The sequence below is a fragment of the Phalacrocorax carbo genome, chromosome 1 (genome assembly GCF_963921805.1).
Source record: "Phalacrocorax carbo chromosome 1, bPhaCar2.1, whole genome shotgun sequence".
NCBI classification, from domain to species: Eukaryota; Metazoa; Chordata; class Aves; order Suliformes; family Phalacrocoracidae; genus Phalacrocorax; species Phalacrocorax carbo.
In genome coordinates, this window is record NC_087513.1 from 63,918,951 (window position 1) to 63,940,577 (window position 21,627).

General features: G+C 51.0%; 2 protein-coding genes across 5 annotated transcripts in view; one reads left to right on the forward strand and one right to left on the reverse strand.

The window, feature by feature from the left end:
* The first annotated feature begins 2 nt into the window (after positions 1-2).
* Positions 3-4,144, forward strand: LOC135314332 (uncharacterized). The gene is made up of 3 exons (XM_064457212.1): positions 3-1,169; positions 2,423-2,549; positions 3,399-4,144. Exons 1-3 carry the CDS (start codon positions 771-773, stop codon positions 3,473-3,475), a joined length of 603 nt encoding a protein of 200 aa, XP_064313282.1. The 5' UTR covers positions 3-770; the 3' UTR covers positions 3,476-4,144.
* A 1,447-nt stretch (positions 4,145-5,591) lies between these two features.
* Positions 5,592-21,627, reverse strand: part of DENND2A (DENN domain containing 2A) — a 61,472-nt gene continuing 45,436 nt past the window's right edge. For all 4 annotated transcript variants that reach the window (XM_064456939.1, XM_064456911.1, XM_064456921.1 and 1 more), the window contains exons 14-20: positions 20,085-20,233; positions 11,553-11,730; positions 10,703-10,744; positions 9,224-9,341; positions 8,359-8,598; positions 7,180-7,266; positions 5,592-6,315 (exon numbers count right to left, since the gene is read on the reverse strand). In XM_064456939.1, coding sequence (XP_064313009.1) covers positions 6,284-6,315; positions 7,180-7,266; positions 8,359-8,598; positions 9,224-9,341; positions 10,703-10,744; positions 11,553-11,730; positions 20,085-20,233 — 846 coding nt within the window. In that variant the 3' untranslated portion in view covers positions 5,592-6,283. The remainder of the gene's footprint in view (positions 6,316-7,179; positions 7,267-8,358; positions 8,599-9,223; positions 9,342-10,702; positions 10,745-11,552; positions 11,731-20,084; positions 20,234-21,627) is intronic.

The following is a 21,627-nucleotide window of genomic DNA, read 5'->3' on the forward strand; positions in this document are numbered from 1 at the left end:
ACACAAAAGCCAACCAAAGCTTGGTCAAACACAACTTTCCCATGTGGGCTCTGCTCTTTTATAAGAAATGAGCTCCCACTGCAATGGACAGAGGCATTAACTGGATGTGTTCCCTCTACCCAGACCCCTTTCACCAGGCTCGTAGCAACTCCTTCCCTCTGAGCCTGCCACCTTCCCATCGGATTTGGCTAAAACTGGGCAAAGAGCTGAAAAGGCACAAGGGGCGGGCTGGACAACTGACAAAGCTGTATCACATTGGTGCTACCTCCTTAGGAAACCAAAATGCAAATATAACAGCTGCCTTTTCAGAGGCCAAAGGGACACGCTTTGCTCTTATACATCCCTCCTCCCTCTCCCATGCACAAACATTTAGCGGCAGCCCCCCCTTTACAAAGACCTTGCTTGCAAGTGTTGTTTAGCTAAAAGGCTCTGCGCTCGCAAGCGAGACACCCCGTGTGCCCGTGCTTAGGTACATGTGTGCCCGTCACGAGGTGGGGACCGGGTGGCCATGGCAGGAGGGTGCTGCAGCTTTTGGGAGTGCAAGGGAGGGGGATGGGAGCCCACACAAGCAGCTGGGTTTGCTCGAAAGCAGGGAGGTGGGACACAGCAGGGGCGGAGGAAAAGGGCTGTGCCCCCAGGGTAGGTCCCTGTGCTATAAAAATCACTTTGGCTGGATCCAGAGGTAGGGAAGAGCAGCAGCTTCCACCTCTGCTCCTGCCTCCAACAGCATCTCTGGGCAGGAGGACCCCAAGTGAAGCCAGGCCCTGAGGATGAAAAGCCCAGCACTGAGGGTCACTGCACTCCTCCTGGTGCTGCTCTCCTTGGCCCTGGCACCATCTGAGGCACTGGGGGGCCGGGCTGGTGCCCCAGACAGGCAGCCAGGACCTGGGAGCCATGGAGAAGATCCTCAGCCACCTGGAGATGGAGGGGACAACCTGCCCAGGCAGGGCTCAGAGGGCAGCCACCTTATGGCTGGTGTGTGGAAGCTGGCGGGAAAGGCCCCTCCTGGCTCCGGGTCCCCCAGCAAGGCCGTGGACAAGCCCCCGCTGGGCAGTGGCGAGCAGGACCCCCCCAGCAAGCCCTGGAGGCTCCCAGCGCGGTCCTCCCGTAGCAGGAGCCCAGGGCGGAGCCATCACCTGAAGGGCCACGGGAAGTTCAACGGGGACACGGTAAGCACAACCTGCCCTCGGCCAGCGGGATGAGCGTTTGCATGGAGGGTTTGCAGGCGGCCCAGGAGTGAGGGGGCCCAGGAGGAGAAGCCCCCCCCCGCTTCTGGCCTCAGAGTCAGGCAGCTTGGTGAGCCCCTTCGGCTGACCCATCTGCAGGGCATGGAGGGGCTGTGCATAATGATGTTATGAGCGCCTAATGAAGGGGACGGGTTCTTCCACCTCCGTGGGTTCCTCCAGGGCAGGCAGGATGTCACTGACCCACCACCTTTGTTATAATGGGGACCCAGCAGCAGCTCTGGTAGGTCTGCGCAGCACAGAGACAGCGAAACCAGGCAGGACAGCCCCAAAATGCACTGTCATGCTGCAATGCAGGGAAAGGAGAGCGTCTTCCCGGCACAGCACTGTGACTGGAGCTCCCAGCAGTTTTCCCACCCAAATGCTTGGTACTTGGTGAGGCTTAGAGCAAAGCCGACACTGTGCACGCAGGCAGTGAGCGGGTCAGGAGGTGAATGCAGGTCTGGGTGTGTGTCCCAAAACACCACGCCCAGGAGGTGGGCTGGGGGCACCCAGCTGTGCTGCACAGGCAGCAGCCATTCTGCCACGGGGGCCAGCCACTTCGCATGCTTCCTGCCAAAAGCAGTAACGAGCTGCCCCTGAAACGGCTTCCTCAGGCCCCAACTTCTCCAGCCCCTTGTATGAAGGTGCTGCTCTATAGCCTGGTGAGCAGCTTGTCCCACTACTGCAGGTTTTACTATGTTATTTTACCATTTTAAATGGAAACCAAACACCCAGCAGTAAATGCTCATCCTAGTATACCATAATCTTCTGCAACTTGGCTTTGCTTTCTAATAAGAACCTGCAGCCTGCCCATCTGGGGGAGACGAAGAGGCTCTTTGGAGCTCATCTCACGGCATTGCACTGCTGTCAGCTTGAGTGTGCTGGAGCCAACAGCCCCCACCAAGCATGGTCCTGGGGCTGAGCAGTTCACGCCACCCCAAAACGACTGACTCACCAGCTGTGGGGCACGCACACCCCAAAAGGAAACTTTCTGACTTTACAAGAGGCTGCTCTCGGGCAGCCCAAGCCTACGCAGAAAGTATCTCTTTGAGTCTGCGTGTGGCACGGGCTCCTCGGGGTTGGAGCCCTCAGCAGCCTGAGCACAGAACGATGACATGGCTGTGACTGGCAGGGGGTCCCAGGGCAGGGCAAGGCTGGATGCTGGTGCCGCATCCATCTCTCTCCCTCCCCCGTAGCACTCCTGCCACAGCATCCAGTCCCGGCCCTGCCAGAAGCCCTCCGACTGCGGCGGCTGCCTGGGGCTCTACACCTGCAAGCTGCCTGCTGGCACCTGTGACCTGAAAGCCGTCTCCCGGCAGAGAGGTAGGTTGCAAGCCCCTCCAGATGCTGGCACCAGGGATCCCCACATGCAGCCGCCCACAAGCACAGCCCTTCAGCTACACCCCGCCAAACCCAAATCAGACCTACCCTGTGCAGGGCAGGGTCTCGTCCCCTAAACTCGGCCGCACAGGGCTCCCTGTTTGTCCTGCCAGCACTGGCCGCTGTCAATGATGAACAGGTGACTGGGACATTCCAGTAAGTATCTTTAAGAGCTGGGATTTTCCCGGCACCCTGAGCGCTCACAGGATGCTGACAGCCTGTGCAGGAAAGCCAAAAAGGGAAGTGGGGCTCAGGGTTTAGCTGGTGGCTTAGGAGTCAACAAGCGTGGCTCTCCTGGGCACCACAGGCTCCCAGCTCTGCAGGGCTGCTCGCGTCGGCGTACGTGAGCTGCTTAATTAATCAGGGACCATCAGGGCGCAGAGATGGCGGCTTTTAACGTTTAACAGCGCAGAGCGAGTGTCCCAGTTCTCCCATACCCATCCGTATACCCGTACTGCTCCTGGCCTGGCCTCTTGCCTTAGCACGTTTGTCTACACCCACATGCACGCTGTGGTCACAGAGGAGAAACTCATCCACGGCTACTAAACACACAGACACCGGCTCTGGGGTGGGAAATCCTTGGCTGTGGGACGTACAATAGGCAAGTACAATGCTCTGGGTGTATATATAGTATATATAGTGTGTATGTTTATAATATATAGGGCGTACTTAGTGTATGTCCTCTGTTCACACAGCCTTCTCTGTGCGTCTGCCGTTGGCAGCCTCCACGGGAGGTCATGTGTGCCCATGGTCAGACCCAGAACAGCCAGTCTTAATGGCTTTTCTTTGCAGGTGGCTTCCTCCAAAGCGTCCAGAGCCCTGAGGGGCGCAGGGTCCTGCCCATCCCGGCACAACACGGCTCCATGTAAACTGGAGAAGCTGTCCTGCAGCCAGAGGCCAATGCTCTCTGTCCGAGTTTCATTTTAAATCCTTCATGACACAGTTGTAAATGTTTCTTTCACTGCACTTCTCATGCTGCTGTTTTGTAACACCCCTCTGTATTTTGTAGGCTAGCCAGGCTTGATTCCCACTTTCCTGAGAGCTGCCAGCCAAAGCGCCGAGCGGCCACAAAGCCCAGTGCCGGCAGAGCCCACTTGGTGCCCCCAAATGAGACAAATGGGGCTATTTCACAACCCATTTTCATTTGAGCGAGTAGGATGTTGCAAGGAAAAGCTGCCAGTACCTCAGCACACTCACACAGAAGTTCGTGCTGAGCTGAGGAGCCTGTGGGCATCGGGCAGCCCAGGAAACCCATTCAGCTCCTCACCACAGCTCCTGCCAGGCGAGGAAGGTGAAGTCCCGCACTGCTGAAAGCATCACTCAAGAAGGGGAACGCAGAGCCCCCAGGCACAGGCTTGGCAGCGGGACCATGCAGGACACCTGCTTCTGGAGGCCTGAGCTGAGCCATGAGATCAGCTTCATTTAGCGCCCCACAAGGCTTTGCAGGCATCGTGGCTGCCTGCGCGGGTGGTCCCAGCTTTGCAGAACCCCATTCTACTACCATTAAAATGAAAAACATCATTTAAAAAGACAGCATTTGATTCACCTTGAAGTCTACCCCTTCTCCTTCGTCTCCTTTGTCTCCTTTGGTGGGACAACACCGCATTCTGGGACAGACTAGGCTTTAAGTAGTGCCAGTTTTGCTCGGCAGACCCAAGGGGCGGCCCCCTACACTCCCCATCTGGCCACCCCTGTGGGAGCCTGACGCCTGGGGTGGGGATAAATGCTGCTGGCTTCTCTCCCCCCTCTACCAACTGTCCCCACACACGAGCTAGAGAGCGTGGAGCTGCAGGTGCTGCCTACCCACCCCTTGCCCGGCATGACACCACTGCTGTCCTGCATTTATAGTGCTCACCACAGAACCACAGAGGGGTTGAGGTGGGAAGAGACCTCTGGAGGTCACCTGGACCAAGCCCCTGCTCAAGCAGCGCCACCTAGAGCCATCTGCTCAGCTTAACTGGTCCCCAGTGGCACCTGTCACAGACATAACAAGCCCCATCACACCGGCAGCTGGCAAAGCACCATCTCTCCAAGCACTCCCCCTCCACCCACCCAGCTGCCACCACCTACCACAACCCGTTTCCTCAGTCCTTAAATCCAGCAAGGGAAGAGGCTGCTGCTGTAGGAAACCCCGGAAAGGCAGGCTTCAGAAGATTCACAGAGCAGCACTGGACCCACAGTGTGGAGGTGAGCTCCCGTGAACCCCACTGCTGGTCGACAAGGCCCTCTTGCTTGGGAAAGCCCACTGACCACAGGGGCACCCCGACCACTTCCAAAACCTCCGGTAGCCCTGTGTAGCCCGGCATAGCCCAGTGTAGCACAGCTGCCCACAGCAAAGGTATGCGTGCGCAGGTCTCACTCGGCAACCCTCCGAGAGCTGGGGAAGGGGTTTCCCTCAGGCCACAGCAGAGCAACCCTCTGGCTTCCTCTCTGAAGAGCAGAGGAGACCTGAGGACGCTCCAGCTGCTCTTGACTTTACCCTCACAAGCACTGCAAGGAAACAGCTTTTGCACCAGTTGGAAAGAGCCCTCACCCCCTGCCCCACCTCCACATGCCTCCTCTGCCACCACCCCACCTTTCCTCCTCACCAAAACATACAGAGGAGAGGTGAGCAATGGCAGGTTCTCCCTTCTCCCCTACCAGGAGGTCAGAAGGCAGCAGCAGGCATGCTCCCCTTGCCTGCTTCCCACTGTGCTCCCTGGCAGCGAGACCCAAGACAGGAGAGGAGAGCCCCTCTGACCTTTGGGAAGGGGGTCTCCCAGGCAAGAGCCTGCAGGTGAGGTCCACTTTTTTGGGCTCCCCCTGCAAGCAGCCAGGCAAGGGAATGAGGCCACTGGGACTGTGAGGCTCATGGGGAAGCCGAGAGCTTGGCCAAGCCAAGGGCTTGGATGCTACATGTCCTCTCCAGCTCACTCACAATGCCAGGTGGGCCGGTAAGCAGACACAGCTCATCCCTCTCCCCAAAACACCAAGGGTCCACACATCTTTTACACCACTCGTTTTTAATTATACTGTGTAAGGAAAGGCCTCTCCTTGTGCCAGGACCCCCCGGCAGGGCCACCCGGGGAGCTGGCTGGCCCATCAAGTCCTCAGTAGGTTTAGTGGTTTCCCCTCACCCCTCTCCCTTGCTTGGAAGCTCCTCCTGGTCAGTCCACATCATCCCCGCAGCCCTCAGCGTCCTCACTTTGCAGAGACCTATCTCCATACACCTCTGTCCCTCCCCTCCTCCATGCCTGAGCTTTGCCTGCTCAGTGCCGTGGGAGTCCCGCTTCGGCCTCCTGCAGCACCAGGCAGAGAGAGGAGGCAGGGCAAGAGTCATCGGTTAATAATTGTTCTAACCCCAATATAAATAGAAAAATACAACAAAACAAAGAAATGACTAGCTAAAGAGACCTAATCCACTGGGATGCCTGCAACGTGCTAGTGCAGAGTTCAGAGAGTGCTTGGTCCAGTGCATGGTACTGTAGGTATCCAGAAACCTGTCCCAGCAGCCCCGCAGCCATCACATCTTCCTGCGGCACCATGTGTCTGTGCGAGCACATCCCGGCCGTGGTCAGCTCACCCAAGGCTGTTGGCTCCTGGGAGCAGGCTGAATGGGAACGGTTGATAATAGCCTGATTTGTTGCTGTTAAATGGTAAAGCCATTCTCTTCTGTGGAACGAGGATGTGCTTCGCACTTACTTCTTGTGGAGAAATTTCATTTTGCTACCTGGAGAGACAGAGAAAGGAAAATGGGCTCCCTGCAGTAACAGGCAAAACAAGTGTCACTCTCCCCACCACCACCAGCTGAGCAAGCTTACGCTGCCAGCTCTGGGTCCTTATCCACAACCACCTGCCCTGCAAAGCTCAAGTAGGTGCCTGCAGAGCCGGTCATAGCTCTACCCACCCCGCTGGGAGCAGCTCCGCAGACTGGGACCCCGCAAGCCCCCAGGCACACATTCCAGAGCCCATTTGCCCAGCAGTCCTGGAAGGTGAACGTATTACTAAGGTCACCTGGCCAGAGTGTGTGGCGGTCAGAGGCAGGGCACAGCAGCCCCACAGACACCGGTGCTCTTAAATGGCCAAAAGAAGGCAAGAGGGCCAGGGATGCAATCTGAACAGCATGGTGTCCGATGACTAACCTCAGCCTGGAGCTCCTGTCTAGCTCCTCTTACAGTGGAAAATGGATTCAACCTTAGGATACTCCAGAGCGATTCCCACCACGACCAAGTCACTGGACAAACCTGAAGGCCTTGGTGACTCTGTCGCTCCCCCCATTAGGAACTGCATCTACCACCTGCAAGTCACTGGCTGCTCCACTGCCTCCTCGGGCCCACCCATCTCCTTTGGAAGACAGAGACGTAGTTCATGGCCCGAACTTTGGTCTCTACCTCCCTTCAGGCAAGTGGCACATCACAGGGCAGAGCCAACAGCGTGCCAGAGCAGGGATATGTGGCCAGGCACTGCTCACTCAAGGCTCAGAGCACAGGCAGCCTTTAGCAGAGTCCTGCCACCCTTCAGCAGCTTCTCTGCTGCCAAACCTGAAGGCAACAAGAAGTCTCCTGAGAAGCCAAGGGTTTTGCTCATTCCTTACCTAGGCCTTTCAGGAACCTATTGACTCCACTCTGCTCCCCACTGGGAAGCGTTTCCAGGTACTCCTGAGCCCGTACCTCAAACAGACCTGCAGAAAGAAAGAAGTTAACAACTTCTATTTTGCTCCCTTACAAAGGAAAGTACGAACGCCCACCTGAAAGCATACTGTCCCAGCTTACCAATAACTGTTGTACACAAGAGGGAACAACTCACCCCACCTCCTCCACCAGCTGAGCCCAGATCTGGAACAGGAGCTTTGGACCGTGTCCATAGGGTTCCCAGCCAAGAAGCCCTGCTACCGCCTCCTCTCTCCCCACTGCAAGGCTGACTGAGCTTTTCTACCTCACAGTGGGAGAGAGAAAACCCCTGTTTGTTCTGCTACAACACATCTAAGTCCAGAAAGTGAGATCGTCTGGGGAATCGTCACATGGATTTACCACACTGCAAACCCTCTTTATGCAGCCACCTATTCAAGTGTCCACTGCTCATTAGTGCTTGGGAGGAACCTGCTAAGCCAGCACCGGATAGCAGCAGGGATGAGAAACTTCAGCTGCCAATAGGGCCCTTGGGACCACGGGGTAACAGGAGTGAAAAACAGGATCGGCTCTGGGAAGGACACAAGCATCCATACCATCCAAAACAGCTGTAACCAGTCCAGCCTCTAGACATGGGAAGGAATCATTCCAGCAGTGTACCCCTTCTGTGAGGATCCTGATGGGAATTCAATGTGGAACGGAAGAGGCACATACATGGAGGATATGTGTGTCATGCTTATGTCCCTTACTGCAGTGGTGAAGCATGCCTGTACCCCAACCTCAGCAAGAAACTACCAGATCATGCACAAAATGCCCCTGTTCTCCAGCAGCCAGTTCCCATGCACTGTGCAAACACTACGTCTCACCACGCTCCTGTGAGGCGATGCTCCCCTTTGGGAAGATAAGGAAACACAGACAGAAAAAACCCCGAGTGATTTATTGAAGGCTGCAAAGGGGTGTCAGAAAAAACCATTAGCCTGCACTAGCGCTTCCCTACCACATCCCTCCCGGTGTCCCTGCACGGACACTGCAGCCTCCAGCCACGGTGCTGGATATGGAGCTGGCGGCTGGTTGAGCACCTCCTGGCTCTCATGGGAGCAACAGCGGAGCTTCCACGACTGCAGCGCCCAGGCAGAGCCCCTCACCTCTGACTCCCTGCTTCCGCAGCTCCCGCTCCTGAATGAAGCCCCCAAACATCTGTGTCTCCATGAAGACCTCCAGGAAGCGTCGGAGGCTTTTGGAGGAGACAGACTTGCGGAAAGCCTCGCGCTGCAGGGTCCGCTCCTCTCGCTCGGTGGGGGTCAGGAAGAGGGAGTAGTGGCCCACGATCTCCACAAAGAAACGGACAAAGGCCTCGGACACCACCTCATTCAAAGGGCTAGTCTCTAAGGAGAAAAGAAAGAGGCAGCAGTGAGGACAGTGTTGTAAGAACATGCTAGGAAAAGTCCTGGGCACAAATTCCCTGGCTTTTTTAAGATCTAGCCTGAGTGGAAAAAGCTGCTCGAGAGAGAGCCTCCTCGGAAGTGCCTGCCATGGAAGAGGAGAGGGCTGCTACTACTTTGAAAGCCACCGAGCTTTTTCTTGGCTCCCCTGCAATCCGGAGATGCCCATGCTGCTCCCCAAAGAGCTGTCTCAGCCCAGACGCCCATGAGCCACATGGCCGCCTCTGAGACTGCAACTGGACTGTCCCCTGGAGGAGCCTGCATCATTCTCATGGTCAGCACCAAAGACTGGCCTCTGGGACCCCCGCTAAAAGAGTACAGGTGTTCCCTGGAGCCACATGGGAAGGACGGACAGAGCCAGGAAGGGGTAAGTACTGTTTCTCTTCACACAAAGAGAACTGTCCCCGGTGCAATGGAATATTTAACACAGATTCAACCAAAATCCTCACCTACCTCCAATTTCTGTGGTGTTAAATTCAATACAAGCCTAGTTATCCCCTAAGAAGCGACAGGAGAAAAAGGGGTCAGGAAGAGACATGGTTTTAAGCTGAAAGGCACCGGGCTTTACCCTGCTTGCCATTGACAGGGCCCTCCTCCTTGTCACTCGCCAGCTCATTCCTCTGCTCCAAAATGTGCTCTAGGGCGGCCTGCAGCTTGCGGGGCAGGATGGAGTCCTCATCTTCCATCTGCAAAACAGAGCCACCTCCTCAGGGCCTGGAGTCGGGACACAGCCAGCCTGTCCTTCTCACCAGCTCCTATCCCATCCCCAGCACGGCAGGGGGAGCACTAAAAATGGACCGTGAGGAGAGGAAGAGGGAAAAGGCGTAACATGCTTGGCATGCTCCCAGCACCTAGTGTAGGACTAGGAAGCACGAGAGGAAAGAGAAAGGGGGTGTCTTGTCCCAAATATTCTCCTATTCTGGAAGAATTTCAGGTGTCCGATCCGAGAGTCTACCCAGGCAGCGCTCACCTGTGGCCCCACCGTCTCCCTGCCAGCACTCGCACCACCACAAAGAGGATGTATCCGAACAATGCTGGCGTGCAGCCAGGTGAGCACAACTGCCTGCTCAGCTCTGCTCAGGCACCGATCGATCATGTTACGGAGGTATAGCGAGTTCCCATAGACCAAGGAACTGATGGTGACCATGTGCAAGCTCCTACTAGCCCAGGCTGAGACAGCGTGATTTAGCTTAAACTTCCAAAAGAGAAGTAAAGTAAGGCAAGAGGATGCAAGGTAAAGCAAAGGCAGCTGGCAAGTGAGAACTGCACCAAAGGAGTGGCCTTCACCCACAGGCTACTCCCTGCAGCAAGAGGTGCACTTGTCCCATTCCACACCTGGGACCTGAGGCATGGCAGGCACCATGCAGAGAGCACTGCTCAACTTTCTTCTGAAGAGCTCAGAGGAAAAACTAGCTTCTCAGGCCAGGAACACATTTGCTCCACTATCCTCTTCCCTTCAATATCCTGCTCCAACTCTCTACAACAAAGGGAAGTAAAACTCAGCATGCAATTTCATCTGCAGAGCAACTGCTCAGTTCCAGTTTACCAGCTTCCTAATTGTGACCCATCCAGTGCAAGGAGTAAGGAATCACAAGCTCCTCAGGCAGCAAGGGATTTGAAGAAATCATCAAGGCTCCCTTCCCTGCTCAGGGCTGGGTATGCGGTAGGAGCAGGACTGACAGACACAGGCTGGAAGAGCCCACGCTGCGCCCCAGCAGACAGTGCTAAGCTGAGGCTTTCCGGCACTGCCCTCGGCCTTACAGGATGCCACCTAAGGGCCCGCAGTGCTCAAGTGCCACTGTTTCCCCTCTTAAAAAAAAAACAGAGCAAGAAATAGTGCACAATGATTCAGTCCTCAACAGCTGTGGTCTGGGACTCTCATATGCCATACATACACAGTAACCCCTATAACACTGCCAACCACAAATCCTGCCTCAGTTTGCGTGGGGGGTAAGCAATCCAGCCAGCCAGGCAGGTCAGAAAACACAGATGGAGGTAAGGTGTGGTGGGAGAAGGGGATAGAAGGATATGAAATAGCTCTGCTCACCTGTCTCAGAAACCGGTTATTTACAAGGTCAACAACGAGGACCTAGAACAAGAGAGGAAGAATAAAAAGAGATCATTATTTCCACATTGGAGTTTATCTTAATCTGTAACTGCTCTGGAGAAAACGCTTCAGCCCTGCCCCTACTCCACCTACCCACCACTGCAGCTGGAGCCCGCACCCAGCAGGAGCCAAGAGCGGAGCCCTCGTTGCGGCTTTCTAACAATGTCGCCACAAACCACAGAACAGCTCGGACAGCAGGAGGCTGTGCTCCAAGCCCAGCCCACCGCTCCTCACCGCCACGTCGGGGTCAGAGCTCTGTCTTTTCTCCCCATGTGCTGTCCCCTCGATGGGCAGGGAGGGAAATGTCTCCCTGACCATGTTCAGCCTTGCTGGTTCACTCTTGTGCACCATGAGTCCAGTTCTTAATTATTTATTCCTTTCATTAGGCACCTGTGTTAATTCGAGGGGCAGCTATCCTGGGCAATTTGTAGAGATCATACTTCAAGCCTGGCAGACTTTATATTTAGCCCTTAGACTGCACTATGCAGAAACCAACAGAAACTTTAACGAAACAATCTCCTACCAGCAGCAGCAGCCCCACGGTGGGAGATCCCAGCCCGCCTCCTTCCCAAGCTGCAGATGAGGCGCAGCCCTCTGCCCTCTGCCTCCCTGGGGAATGTCCGCCTCCTCCCTCACCCCATGCTTGCAGGAGCCAGAGGGCAAGAGCTCGGCACCTTCACGCTACCAGCTACCAAGGCAGACTCTTAAAAGCAGCCTTTCTGGGACAGAAGACAACTCAGCCCACTGGAAGAGACCGAGAGCAAGGCTGCAGTGAGGGTGCATGGCTCACCTCCTCCACCGGGAGCTCCTTCAGGCGGGGCAGGGAGCTGGAGAGCAGGCCGATGAGGAAGGGGGTGGGTGAGCACACTATGTCGATCATGGAAGGCGGCAGCACAGGGATGTAGGTATGCTGCCAGGTGAAGGGGTACAGGAGGGCCACCGTGGCGTGGCAACATTTGGAGAGAGTGCTGGAAGATGAAACACAACCAAGGACAATGGCTGATCAGTCAGGAGATGAGTGGTGCTTCCTAGGAGTCAGGGCTCTTTCAATTGTTCCCTGGTTGATCTCTGTAATTACTAGGGGCTTTGCCAAATTTCTGACCCCATTCTTCAGCTTCAGAAGCAGTGACCCAGAACAGAAGCCCGCGTTTTGAAAGACAGTTCTGACCCACGCCCATGTGACAGGAGACCACTTAATCCAGCATCTGCTCCTCCAGTGCCGATGAGAAATACCACACAGACATGGGATCTTCCAATCCACTGCCTCTCATTAGAGAAATTAATTTATTCTCTTTCATGAGAAAGCCAAAGGTTTGAATGCACAGGGGCTATGCTGTCCAGCATAGCACGCAGCTGTGTGATGAAGTCGGGCTCTATCACTACAGCAGCTATCTGTTGGGCTGTACTGTGGCCCACTTAACTGCTGGCCATACTCTTGGCCTTGTCAGCACAGCTAGATGGCCTGCTTGGACCCCCGGCAAAGCCCTGGGCGCAACCTGTAGCCACAAGGTCCCCATGTGTTCCTACAGGTCATTCCAGCCATGCTCCACCCCTGCCCCTTGGCTTGCTACCTGTGCAGGATACACGCTTTGCCTTTGGGCAACCCTTAGCAGGAGTAATTGCATGCCAATGGCATGCTTTTCTATCACTCCCAATCATACTGGTAGCTCCTAGCAGCCATGCTGGAGCATGGGGGAAGAAGGAAGGCAGTGGTCTCCAGCTGAGGCCATCCAGGCACCCCGCAGCCTGTGGAGCCTGCCAAGGCTACTCAGAACCACAGGAGAGTGAAATCCCAGGAGAGGAGCACACAGCCATCCTCTGCAGGATGCTGCCTGCAGTTCATGGGACCGCAGCCTTCCTTATTCCCCCTTCAAATGCCACCAGCGGCTTGGCTGTAAGCACCTTCGCTGTCAACTTATGAGACGGTCCATCCAGAAACCCCATCAGCTCTCTGGCAGGAGGCAGGCGAGGTCTGCAGTCAGACACGGCAGAGCTCACCGCAGGGCACCAGTTACTCATCCGTTCTGGGTCTGGAAGCATTTGTATGCCTCAAGGGAGGGGGAAGGCTCACCGCTATAAACCCTGTATATAACGTCATTTTGTTTTACTAGCATCCAGGTTTCAAAAGGCTGGAGGAGGGGAGGGAGGCTGGTGCAGCCAGGAGGATTCACGTTGCCGAGGAAGGGCGCGCAGCTGGCTCCTGTTAAACTCCATGGGGGAATTTACACTCAGCAACCTGGATCTGGCAGTTTATTGCTGACTTGAGAGGGAAGGGGTTTGATGGGTGTGGACTCAAGCTTGCTCTGAAAAGCAAAGCCTGCTTTCCCTCCCTGCCCCCTGCTCCAGCTAAGTCTGGTGGATTTGAATCCCTGTGCTGTAACACTAACACACGCTGAGCTGGGCTACAGCTGGCTGGCTTTCATCAGATAAATTCAGATTATGGTTGCTGGGACATCAGTGTGACTGTATGAAGTAATCAGGCAGTAAACATCATTAAACACATGATGCTTTTTGGAGATAAGTAAATCCCAGGGGACGGGCTGGAATCTGCTTAATGTGAGAATTTTACCTAGGACTACAACAGGTAGGGACAGGCACTTGGGACTTGTGCGCTGAGAAAGTCTCGTCACAAGATGGGAACAGTTTCCTCTCCCTGCACTCCCAGAGGCTTGTGTCTTCTTAAGGGGATACTCTATAAAAAACAGAGTAGGACCCTTCAAAGGCTGTGTCACAGGCTGGTAGCTTTAAGGCTTTAGATAGGAAAAAACCCTCAGTTCCACATCCTTGCTTAGGAAGGTCTTAGATTATCCCCCTCCCTTCTCTACATTCATTCCTGCTGGCTGCCCCGCCATCGCTGCTCTCAAGCTGTGCCTGCCCTCATCAGCAAGCCCATGTCTTGCTGTGTCTACCACACGTGCAAGATAGATAACGAATCTGAGGCAAATAACATGAAAATAATGAGAAAACACAGAACTAGTAAGAAACAGGAACATTTACCAAAAAAAAACCCCAACCAAACCCCAAACCAAAACCAACCCACCAACCACCCAGAAAAAATGTGGGAACAGTATCAGAGTATATTATTTTTCTTGTATCTTTCATATAAGCTAATCTTGACAGGAGCTGCAACAAAAGTGAATGAGCCATTTTAGAAGTGCACTCCAAGTTAGTGAGATCTTTTTAAAAGACCTCCTTCGAGGTGGTGTTACTTGTACACCCATACATTTCACGCCATCTAGCAGATGCAAAAGCAGGGGCTTCTCTTCCCCTCCATTACTGCAAAGCGTATCTTCCACTCCTCAGCTTCTGACTGATAATAGTCCCAGTAATAACAGCAGCAGCATCATGGTGAAAGCTGAAATAACTCCTTTCATGACTTGTGCGCAGCACTGTGGCCTTGCTCTTAGACCAACAGAACTGGACTTCCTCTTCTTTGAAGAGAGGTTGACGGTGGAAGTGTTAGAAGTTTCACCTCTGTCACAAACTCTTGATCTTGAAGGCACATCCAACTTCCCTGCCTAAAGGTGGGAACTGCCTTTATAGACAGCACTTGAAAACCAAGGGAAATTATCTCTGTGATTCCAGGTAGCTCCACAGAGGAACAGTGAGCAGCTGAAGTACGTGATTATTTATGGCATGGTGAGATATTACATCATGCTGTCTCCTACTATATTTATATGGTGGCTTGTTCCTCCCTCAACCCTGCTCTCAAGTCCCAGCGAGTACACATGGTACGTGAGAGATTAAGTGGGAGGAAAGATGGCTGAGGTCCAGTTAGTGGAAGTCACAGACAGAGCTGTGTAAGTCTGAAATTGTATGCACCACACAGTGGGAAGTAAAAAAGAAAGCCTCCTCTTCCACCTTTCCACCCATGACTGCCTCATCACCTCCAGGATAAATCCTAGTGATCTCTGCTCTGAAACATTTTGCACTGTGGAAGATGTTTTCAGGGAACAATACTGATAGGGCTGAGGTTTGTGAGCATCCTTTGAAGGCAGAGCAGCCCAGAGATGAACACAGAGGAGGTAACACTGAGGTGTCTCTTCCGCATATGATTCAGTCAGGCTCGCTCTGCAGATAGTCTCAGGGAGCTGCAGCTTGCCAGGAGCCCAGCAGAACCTCGGTTCTTTGGAATGACTCAAGCCTAAGCACCCTCCTCTTGCATATAGCACTGCAACAAGCACTAAGGGACTGCTGACTCACACCACAGCTACTGAGCCTTGCAAAAGAATCTAGTATGAAAAATTCCTTTTATGCCATCTGTGTGACCGTGTGCTCTTCAGCCAGCAGAAGTGGGGGAGACTGCCTGAACTACATTGCAGTCGTAATGCAGAAGGTGAATATGGCCACTGAAGTTCTGGGCACTGCTCAGGCTGGAAGCTCCTTTCTGTGAGATGTGCACTGAATCAACCACAGTTGATGTGCACAACACAACCAGAACAGTTTAATGCACTCTCAAAGCACTAACTGTTTCAGCGTTGGTCAGCCATTTGAGGGCTCTTATACCACAGGCAGCCAATGCCTTTGGGTAGCTACAGCCAGCATCACTACCGAAATCCTGATATCCCAGGACATAAGCACCGTAACCATGATGACAACTTCTGCCATTGGAGTTATACGGACCCGGGGTGCTGTGTTTTGTTTGGTGTGCTCCAGATGCCACCAGGAATGAAGTGATCGATGCAATGTGATCGCAGTGTGCTCTGGGGAATGCCATGCACTACCCTCAGGCCACGGAAGTTCAATGCCAGTTGTTCAAATGGGACACAAGACACTGCGTTTTAAGGATGTTGGTTTCCACAGCTATTCCTTAAAGTACCACAGGTCTTTAAAGTACACTTTCAAGATCCTGAGCACATTTTAATGGGTTCATTCAGCCTCATGTAGGGAACACGGCTGAGCTGCATGTCTGATACCACTTGCGCAGGAGCTGGCAGGAGAGACTGAGATATCGCTAGCATAGAGGCTAAAAAGTATTGATGTACACAAAGAACTGTGTCAGATCCCTCCCTAAAGGGCTGATTTGGATATAGACTGATACTCAGACATCTCTAGCTGAGCACTCCCTTGGTCAGAACAATGATATCGCAGCAATTTGTGACATTTGTTTGCTCAAACAACAGACCTTCCCGCCACACAGTATCGTAAGCAAAAACCTCCCACACAGCACCCTGCTGCTTCTTGGAAGCCACCTTGAACTGAGGCGGCCAATTCAGAATCTGAATGCAACAGCTGCAACTACATAGAAACTCTTCTTCCTCTCCTGGTAAAACTTGCTCCAAGACTAGCTTGACTTGCTCTAAAAAGACACCCTGACGGCTTGCAACAGCTTCTAAGGAAGGATGCTGGCTGCTCAGTTTGGTTGCTTTCCTCCCAAACTTTAGACTGACTACAGGGTTTCCAGCTTTGCACTCCAAAGGCAAGCACCTATGCTAAAAAGCCCCCCAAGCTGAATCCCTCTTTGGGTTTAGAACACTTAATGATTTCTGAAAAACACTATTGAACCAATCAGCCTTTTGGAGTTTAATGTCGGGAAGCCCATTGTTCCCTGAACTAACCAAACCGCTGAAAACAGGCTGGCATTTGGCAATTTAAGACAGTTTGATTAGTGTTTTTTTCTTTTTTACAAGCTCTGCTACAGTAGGATTCATTTTACAAACACCTTTGGATTTCTGACACTGTGTCACATCTGGATTCACTTATGGTAGATCGCAGCTCTGGTTTACAACATTTAACAGGCGCAGGAGCTTCCAAACTTTGCTCTGTGACTTTGCACGGCGTTGCTGCAAATCCTGCCAGCACGACGCCAAGTTCCACCAGCTGCAGGGACCGTCGCTGCCTCCCACCGACGTGGCAGGTTAGTGCAGGTGAAGAAGCGAGCATTAAGATGCCCTGAAAAAAACAACGCTATTATCTGTCACCCAAACTTCACCCTTGGGTTTCTTCTTCTCCCAAACCACAACACAAAAAAGAAATCTGAGAGGCTGGGATTCGCAGTCCCAGATCAGACTGGTTTTGGAGCACATGGAAAAGGCTTCTTTTTGATGATTAATTACCTTTTACTGGGGATGACCACATTTAAATTGTCTACTCTAATTCTTTCAGATCTGCCTTTGATAACAATGACCACTTTGTGTTGTTGACACAGCTGTGGTTTCTGGCAGGGACAGAGGCAATTGCTCGAGTTGGTCAGATCCACAACAGGCTTTTGAGAAGATTTGGAAAAAGGGTGCCTTGATTTTAAGCCCATCTAAGTTTTCCTGATTTAAAAAGTCCTCTGAATCTAACACATCTCAGGCCAGCAGAACCTGCCCAGCTCTAGGTACCTTCTCTAATCAGGCCACTTTTATTTGGATGATGCCTTCTAAAACGTTGGTCTTCAGTGCCTTGAACTGCATGCCAGGCAGAATCACTTAGAAACAAAAGCAGCTCTCATGCTGCAGTGCCTAACCCGTGCCACGGCCTCCACTGACCCAGGACTAAAATTTACAGTGCAGAAACAGACAAAAGCTAGGGAAGACTACACAGACCAACATAGTTTTAATTTTAACACAGTCATTTTCCTGGGTTGCGAGGCAATGTATATTCATTTCCATAGCAATAGAGGGGGGAAAAACCCCACCCAAAACCTAATAAACCAAATTCTTTCCTTTTCCGCTGCCAAGCTGTGGATTGACAGGTCTTTAAAAAACACTCAGTGTTCACTCTGAAGATGGAAAATACGAAGTATTTCACTTGCTGTACACTTGTTAGATGCATTTTTTGGCTCAGCTTGAAAACGTTTCACAGTTCACACAGTATTTGGCAAGAGACCTTTCAGCTTTCCTCTCCCACACACTGATTTCATAGCAATTAAAAGATGTAAATAAGTTGCATACATAATTTTCTGTCACTCACACCCAGACATACCTTTACACACATGTACAGATAGCAATTGATAGTGCCCACATGAAGAACTGCAAAAAAGAATGATAAATGTAATTTATTATGCATCTTTCACTGTGTCACCTGAGCTCTCTCTGTTAATCCATCTCAGCTGGATTATTTCTAGCATTCCTAACCTCTGACCAGTTTCTAACAGCTGCTTTTATCTCTTTTTTTCTTCTCTTAAGCTATTGCCAAAAAGTGTTTCTTTTCTTTCTTCTGCAATTGGCATTTTCACCCCTAAAGTAAATACTACTTAATATTCATTGAGTTCAATGTGTTCCTGTCCCAGGAAAAGGATCATCTGGACAGAAGATCCTGTATCTGTAATACCAACAGCTTTCAAAACATGGAATTTCCACCAACAAGTAGAAAAGGCTGTTGTCCTTATGAAAGGCTCAACAATCCAGTGCACTCAAGTCACTGGACTGGATTAAAATTCAATAGTTTATTTAATTTTGAGGGTTATTTTCTCTGTTTTATGTTTTTTCAAGCCTTTCAGTCCTTTGTGGTCATTTTCAAGGTTTTTTTTTTTTTTTTCCACAAAAATGAGCCAGAGAAACTTCATATTTTGTTACAGGAAAAGAAAAAGACTCTCCTGAAATTGCTCAGAGCAAGGTCTTCTCAGAAACATCAAATATTAGAAGTCTTGTAGAGAGTTGGCAAATCTATGGTAAATATTTGAATCTGAGCCCTGTGGCCTAAACCCTGGATCTTTAAAACGTGACAATTCTTTTTGTTTTGTTTTTCACAGAAGAAAGCTGTTTATGGTATATTTAGAGATTCTAGAAACTATGATTATATAGCTCTCTCTGATGTTCTTTTACAGGCCTGGGCAGCTGGACTCATTCCTAAGGACCGTGGATAAACTGACAAAAGATGCAGGGGGAAAAAACCACCATAACCCATCAAAGCGCTTTGAATTAGATATATTCTGTAACACACCCCACGCTCAGAATACATGGCAGTGTGCTGTCATATAAAGATGTGATAGGAAAAGATCTGGTTCTGGTAAATAAAGGTTCACTCTAAAGTGATGCCTTAAGGAAAAAAATAAGTTCCCTACAATTTACTTTTATCAACCAGCCCTCATGTAGAGATTACAATGTCATTTGTGTCCTTAACAGATTTTCTCAGAATGTAAAATTTGTCCTACAGAGGAGGAGAAAAACCTTTGAAAACAAAGCCTGTCGCAATAAGTTATCACATAAATCATATATGCTATGTAGAAATATAGCGTTTGGATGAATCCTCTCATTTTCAATGCAAGTCTGAATGCTCTGCATGAAATCCATGGCTTAAGTATCCAGAATACTAAATATCTATGCATATAATGTATCAGTGATTATAAAGAAGCAAATCTTCCCCTCTCTGCCCCAAGGCAGCTGCCAAAACCTGTGAGGAGCCAGTGCTGCCTGGATGCTACAGCTTCCCTCTCTCCAGCCTTCCTATTCCTGTGATGAGACTGCCTGAGCTCTGCCCGCAAAGAGCCCCGGATCCCTGCAGAATGAATTTTCCCCTTAGCTTTCCTGTAGAAGGGGCCTCCCCATCCTTTGCCCCAGCACTCAGTCCCAGAGCTGCAGCCTGCTGCCTGGAAGTTGTGAAAACAGACAGCTTAGGGCATTGTACACTCCTGAAACCTGAGCGTGCTCCTAAGTGTCATTACTCATCCAGGCAGCTTTCCTTTCTCCAGCCTTGGCAAACTCTCCTCCCTGAATCCTCAAGTGCTTCAAGGGCTGGAGAGCTGCCAGCCACCAGCTGCACAAGATCTTAAAGAAACCTGGGCCTATTTTCATAATTTAGGAGCGCAAACAAAAAAAATTTAAAAGACCCCCAGATTCAACATAGAAGAGGGAAGTCCTCCATCTCATTTCCCCTCACTGCATCTTTTACTTTCACCTCCCACAAGAATAAAGTCTTTAAGAACCAATGTTAAAATACAAGCTGAAGATTTGAGATTTTGTGACATCAGGGAACAACCCAGAAGGGACGGTGATCTCTGCCCGAGGCTTGATCCTTGGAAACTCCAGAGGTCTCTGGAGTTTCCAAGGATCCCCCCTGGTTCCTCTCTCATTGGGGAACACTGCAGCATCACCGAGTAAAAGGAGGGGTTTCATTTCCTTAGTACCAGGCCTCTGCTCTAAAACCATCTGGAGGAAAGTGAACTTGGTTCTCCTTGGGGACGAGATGCAGCATGCTTTTTGCAAGCTGCAAAGCGAAATTATGGTGCATGGCCTGAGTTCCCCACTCCTGGGAAGTACAGCCCTACTCACATCAGATAAGAAGTTGGAAAAGAGCAGAGAAGAAAAAAAACCAACAAGGCAGAGAGATCAGTCACCGCAGTCTTCTCAGCCTTCCTTCCTTGGCAGCATTTTGTTTAAGAAAACGACGAGGGTACCTGAGCTTGTCTGCGATAAAGATCACCCTCCTTTCCAGAAGCAGGGAGGCGAAGACTCTGCTCAGGTGCCGCACACTGAGGGATGTGAACAAGGACTCAAAATCAACATGTTCAAGCCTGGAGTCAAGAGGCCGCCGCAGCTCGATGACCTGTTGGAGAGAAAAAGACCAGAGGTCAGCTCCCACCATGCACCCATATTGTGGCAAGCAAGGACAAGCATTACCAACTGTGCTGGTGAACGCGGCACGCAGCGTTAAGCCCTCAGTTTTTCCTTGGGTTACCTCCCACAAATTCTTCTTCCAGATGAAGCTGAAGACGATCCAGAGTCCACTCCAATGGGCACAGCATGAGACCAACCAAAGTTCTCCCCACTGGACTGAGGGCAGGGAGCTCTTCATAAGGAGGAAAACTAGTTTGTGTCCAGCTAGGAGTGGTTTCCAGGCTTTTTGGCATTCAAGCAGCAGAATGGCACGGAGCCTTTTAAATTTGCACTCTTATTTTTACAGTTACGATTTTTTTTTTTTATTGCAAGAATCTGGATGCGTAACCTACTGACTATAAATTTTTTACATCAGTTACAGAAAAGAGCAGCCTGTGGTCATTTTTCTTTGTTCATATCTACTTATATAATTCCTGTCACAGCACCTTAGCACTTCACACTCCTTATCTTAGACAGATGTTTATCTAAATTGTTTTTGAAAACCTTCAACACCACACATTTCATAAACCCCACAAGAAAATTACTCTAGGTCTGAACTACCCTTACCAACACCAAGCCTGCAGCTGAAACATGTCAGTGGCGAATTACTTCAACTACTTGTTGTCTTACTCTGAGTATACACTCAGAACAACTGGTCACGTTCCTCTTTGTAGGAAACGTCTGGTATATTGGAAGGTTATTATCACGTGTCCTCCTTTGTCCTTTGTTTTCTATATCAAGCAAACAATTTTCTCAAGCTTTGCCTGGATTTTCTAAACCACTTATAAGTGGAACAACTATTCCGGGGCTTTCTCCTAGTGTCCGCATTTTTTGGAACATGATACTCTAAATAAATTTCCACCAATGCTGGAAAGTAGAAATATGGCTTTTATTTATTATTCATCCCTTTACTTTATTTCCCAATGCAGGAGCTTGTCAAAATACCACCATACTGTTCTGCTCACTTTACGGCTCACTATCCCACCAGATCCTTTTCTGAAGTAGTGTTGTTCACTCAGTTACCTCCATGTTGTACTAGACTATTCATTTCTTCTTCACAGCTTTTTGCCTTTGTTCATATTGAATTTCAGGCCAAACCTTCAATTTGGCAAGGTCATTGTGAATTTTAAACCCTTACTCTCCGAAGTGCCTGCAACCTATCCCAATGCTGTTATCTACCCATTGTGTGAATGTGGGGTTTAGGCCATCAACCAGATAAATAATGAACATTAAGGATCCAAGAAACAGAACAGCCAAAACATCTTCACAGCCTGACAGCATGCCATTGGGACTTTACACCTCAAGTGCAGATTTTTAACCAGCTATGTGTACGCTCTGCAGTAA

Bases quoted from the DNA above. Each gene is read 5' to 3' on its own strand.
- LOC135314332 (XM_064457212.1), top strand. From the start codon at position 771: ATGAAAAGCCCAGCACTGAGGGTCACTGCACTCCTCCTGGTGCTGCTC. The intron at 1,170-2,422 runs GTAAGCACAACC...CCTCCCCCGTAG, and splicing joins GGAAGTTCAACGGGGACACG to CACTCCTGCCACAGCATCCA. The intron at 2,550-3,398 runs GTAGGTTGCAAG...TTTTCTTTGCAG, and splicing joins AGCCGTCTCCCGGCAGAGAG to GTGGCTTCCTCCAAAGCGTC.